At 36.1% G+C, this 4,837-nt stretch overlaps 1 protein-coding gene across 1 annotated transcript; it reads right to left on the bottom strand.

Moving 5' to 3' along the window:
* Positions 1-393: 393 nt before the first annotated feature.
* On the bottom strand, positions 394-4,100 carry LOC113282577 (phytoene synthase 2, chloroplastic-like). The gene is made up of 6 exons (XM_026531615.1): positions 3,301-4,100; positions 3,145-3,195; positions 1,570-1,742; positions 1,234-1,469; positions 812-1,004; positions 394-714 (listed from the first exon to the last, which is right to left on the bottom strand). Exons 1-6 carry the CDS (start codon positions 3,755-3,757, stop codon positions 526-528), a joined length of 1,299 nt encoding a protein of 432 aa, XP_026387400.1. The 5' UTR covers positions 3,758-4,100; the 3' UTR covers positions 394-525.
* Positions 4,101-4,837: the final 737 nt, after the last annotated feature.

Below are 4,837 nucleotides of genomic sequence, written 5' to 3'. Positions count from 1 at the left end.
CCACGGGGTGAAAATGAGCAAATCTACCATTTGCCCGCCCATTGGAATTATACTCTTAGCATTAGAGTTGGCAAATCCTGATTGTTAATTCCAGACTCAGGTAGTGCAGTCTAGCTTTTGACAGCGGGATAACAAAGATTTAACGAAAAAGAAACATGGTTGATACAAGCAGTGTATACAAGTAACACAACAACAGTTTGAATTTCGTCCATACCATACGGCACAAGATGCTCTGGTATACAATGATGGAACCAATTGTTCCCCGTGGGTGATACTTTATTTTTTTTCAAATTTTCAATTTTGTTTCATTTGCTCAACAATTTCAATATGATTTGCTCCAATCAAAATTTTCTGTAATCTCGTTGTTAGGCTCCGCCAATGTGGCTTTCCTGAACAATTTCATGATCAACTTGTGGTAGTAAGGATATTTCATTCATCAAGAGTATTTTTTCTTTCCTTCTAATATACAGCAATCTGGGCTTTTCATTAATCCTAGTTACAACGTAAGTATGTTCTAAAGTAACACTATTTCTTCGATGCTTGTAAGGTCTGTGGTGTTTTTTTAGTAGATCCCAAAATAGATTTCGCATAAGCAACTGGCAATGCTACTACCTTCTTTGCTTTACTTACATAAGCTCTCTTCGTGAAGTTATTGTAATCATTGGCTTCAATCTCATCCAATATTTGGCGATACAGTAACAATGAGGCCCAAACCTAGAACAAAACAATACATGAGCATAAACCATCAAAATGTCGTTACAGGGATAGGTGAATTAAGCATGTTTAGAGGATTTTTTTTGTTATTTCTTACCGGCCATCTACTAGATGCACTGAGCTGTGTTACTCCACTCTCTGCTTCATCGAAGAACATTCTTGCCCGTTTAATTTGTTTTTTCATGAAACTTCTCCACTTGTCTGTTACTTTACCAGCAAATATGTCCTCATCCGAAAGCCCGGATTGCATCAGCTCATCTTGTGGTAAATAAACCCTTCCTCTTCTTGCGCTGAATAAGAAAATTAGTTGGTGAGAAAACATATCATAAAGAAAGCGAGAACAAATATTCAATGGTCATCTAAATCAACTTCAAAGGTTTCTGGCTTTGTGTATTGTATGCTCATGTTTGTTTGAAAATACTGAACAATGGGATGGTATGTTAAATGATAGTTCAAATATTTATGAAAAGAAATCCACTACTTAGAAGATGGCAATATTTAGAGCTAAATAGCACTTACTCTTCTCCGACATCCCTAAGAATGTTGGTTAGTTGATTTGCAATTCCTAATGCCAAAGCAGCACCATAAACGCTCTCCGTTGTGGCTTTTGATTCAGGTTCGATGCCCATTACAGGAACACTCATTAAACCAACAGTTCCTGCTACGTAGTAACAGTAAAGGTAGAGTTCATCGAAGTTCTGGTATCTTGACTTCTTAAGGTCCAGTCTCATGCCTTCAATCATGTCCTTAAAAGGCTGTAAAATGAAAGATTTATTAGTTGATGAAACATTTCATTAATACAGAACAGTAGTGCTTTTAGAATTTGGGGATAGCGGGCACTAAACTAGTATGTACCTGTATATCGACAGGAAATTTTTGAACTGTGTCGGATAAGGCTGCATCAAGCATATCATATGGACGACCTGCGTACAAATCCTCCAACCTTGACTCCCACCTGTCCAATGCCTTGGGTGTTATGTGAGAAGCATTAGGCCCATCAACAAGCTCATCTGTTCTCCTGCACCACACTGTGGAAAAAAGAAGCTAATGAGTCAAGGGTTTGAAATCTCATTTAAAGTGAACTACTCGATAGAGAACTAAAACTAAGCACAAAGAGCACTGATTAATATTTGTTCAAACACTCTGATGCCAGATATGCTGCAAACACACAGTCAACATATTAAGAATTTATGAATTCACATACAGGATATAAGCGAAAATCACCATTCCTTTTGTAAGCAAAACTTTAGTTGTTAAGTGACCCAGACAACCCGACCTGAGTCAACTACAAAATGGGATTGATGGTGGCATATTATGTCTCCGGCACTCTTTCCTTTAAGCTGATTCTCAGAGGTTAGTGCTAGTGTTACCCCCAGGGATTCACTAGGAAGATATAGTAATATAGAACTAACGGCAGGATCTATTCCCAACAGTGCAGGTATATCAGTTAAGTTTTATATTCTTCTTGATGCCGTCGGTTCTGATACCTAATAATATAACATCAGAAAATTTGCAAGATTTATAAAAAATATCTTTGTTTTGTGGTGCCACCCAAAAGTTAATCATTGTTAAGTGGGTTTGAATTAGAAATCCATGTGAAGAGGGCAAAAGATTAACATATTCTATTGGAAAAAAGTAAGTAACTCGATGACACGTATAATTATTGTTCAATTAAAAATAAAACTTCGACATTGTTGGGAATCAAAATGCCGACAGAATCAACATATTATATACCTTATCCAACAGATGTGTTTGCCAACTATGAAATACATAAGAAGGGGTCTAAAGAAAAAGTATAGATGAACTATTGAAGAAGATGGGCACCTTATGTCGAAACCATAAAAGTTTAATGAGTGACTCAATCTTAAGTTCAGCTAACACAACTTTTAAACAAACTATTATGCTTAACATATTGGGCATCATGTGTTAAAACAATAAACTAATCACTAATCCAATCTTATTTTAAGCTAAACGATTACTTAAGCTAAACACTAACTTATTAAGGAACTTTTAGTGCTTGATAGAGACAAAACAAGTCCTTGTAGTATATGGGAGAGCATCCCCGATTAAGATACGCTTTTGAGTCTACCGTCATACACCCATCTACTTCCTTCCCTCGACACGTATGAGATCATGTTGGAATTAGAATAATCTTAAGCACAATTTCAGTAATATGTGACAATCATGATGGTGGATATGTTTTCCCATCTAATACACAAATACTTGCAGGTTTTGGATTTCTTCTGTCTTTTCGATTCACTTTAGGCCAGTCAAGAAGGCCAATTATCCCTCCTAAGCATCTCACTATTCACTTCATCATTTACCAGAACTTACTAAATTTACAGCAACAAAATCAAGTCAATATGCCAGTATTGTATCTGACTCGTCTACATGAACATACATTTCAAGTAAAACATTGCTGAAACTCACCATAGATTGCCCAAATAGCTTTACGCTTCTCAGGTGTCATGAGCAATGTACCTGAAAATCGAAAAATTAAGACCAAAAATTGAAGTTAGTCCACCAAAACAATGAATTTCAAATTGGAATGATACAACCAAATAGAGCTGAAATGAGAAGCCACACCTAAATAAAAGGTCTTAGCATATTCAGCACAGACTTCCCCACACCGATCATAAGCTTCACTCAACAAACTTAGAGTCCCAGGAACAACAATATCAGGCTTGACATCAATTTGCCCAGAAGACCCCAATTGCTCCTTAACTAAAGCTGCTTGCTTAAGCACAACATCATAAACCCTTTGCTCTGAAGAAACTGCAACTTCAGCTGCTGAATTTGCAACTAAACTGGACACAACAGGGAAAGTCCCAGCATTGTCTGACCCTCCACCACTCAAGCAAGTATACTTCAAGTCTGAAGTAAAAGAGAAAGAACTCCATCTTGTTCCTTTCTTCTTCCCTTTAATTCTCCCATCAAAATTTGAACTCAAAGCAGCTTTAATGGAATAATCAGGTAATCCATATGAAATGAATTTTGAGATCTCTGTATTTGGTGAAACTACATATAACAAAGCACAAGACATTATTCACTCCCTCTACTTCACCTTTTTCAATACATTCACTATAACTCCTCTTAAAAAAATACAATCTTTGATGAAACCCTTTGATTCAAAAATGAAACCCTTTGATCGAAAAATGAATTTAAACAAAACCCAAGTAAGAAAAAACAAGATTAATCAAAGACGGACCTTCTTTTTCGAAGTCTTTGTGTTTTTCTTGTTTTCTCACTTAGGCTTTTTATCGCACATAAAGTAAATTATAATTTTTTCTTCTGAAAACTAATTTCTCTTTTATCCTTTTCTCCTTCTACTACTGCTACTACCACTTGCTGCTTTGTATTCGTCAGTGGTTTGTTTTTCTGTAATCAAATTGTAATAAGAGGAGGGAAGGAGATGAAGAAGTTCCATGAAATCAAGGAAAAGTGACACGTAGAAATGCTTGTCCAATGAAATGAAAGATAAGGTTATCAACTCAGTTTGTGGAGTCTCATTTCTCTGATTCTCATTTTTGTCTCTTGGGAATCCTTTTTTAAAAAAGGGGAAAAAAATACGTGTGGAGGTGGCAAATTTGGAACGAAGGGTAGATGATCAAACAGGTATTTCCAGAATCAGGATCTTCTTTTTTATACCCAAACAAGAAAAAGTTAAATGTTGGTTCTATGTCTACTTACCCAACACCTAGGAGAGAGCTGTAATGGGTAATTTTCAAAAGGACATTTCTTCCGTGGGCAGATTCGCAAGGCTCCTCCAGGGTAACGGGGGGGTTAGTGAATTCAACTAGAGTCACCAATTTTTGTACGATTGAAGAGCTAGGTAATATTAGTAATTCATGTGAAATATGTTGTAAATTAGTAATTCCTGTGAAATATAGTAACTCTTGTAAATTTGGTTGTTCCAGAGCCAACATACAATCAAGTTCTCAAAAGAACTCTTTGGAAATTTTGCTCTCGAGCAAAAATTTATCCATATTTCTGTGATGGTTCACATTTTATAAACCAAAAATGTAACTATGGGTAAAATTTATATCCACGTCTATGTAAAGTCCAAATGATACCACATAAATATCCTGGCACTGTCTCCAGCCATAGGCTGACCTCCAAATTT

This window comes from Papaver somniferum, chromosome 5, assembly GCF_003573695.1.
Source record: "Papaver somniferum cultivar HN1 chromosome 5, ASM357369v1, whole genome shotgun sequence".
Taxonomy (NCBI): domain Eukaryota; kingdom Viridiplantae; phylum Streptophyta; class Magnoliopsida; order Ranunculales; family Papaveraceae; genus Papaver; species Papaver somniferum.
The sequence above is the reverse complement of the archived record's forward strand: the minus strand, read 5'-3'. Positions and strand labels throughout refer to the sequence as shown.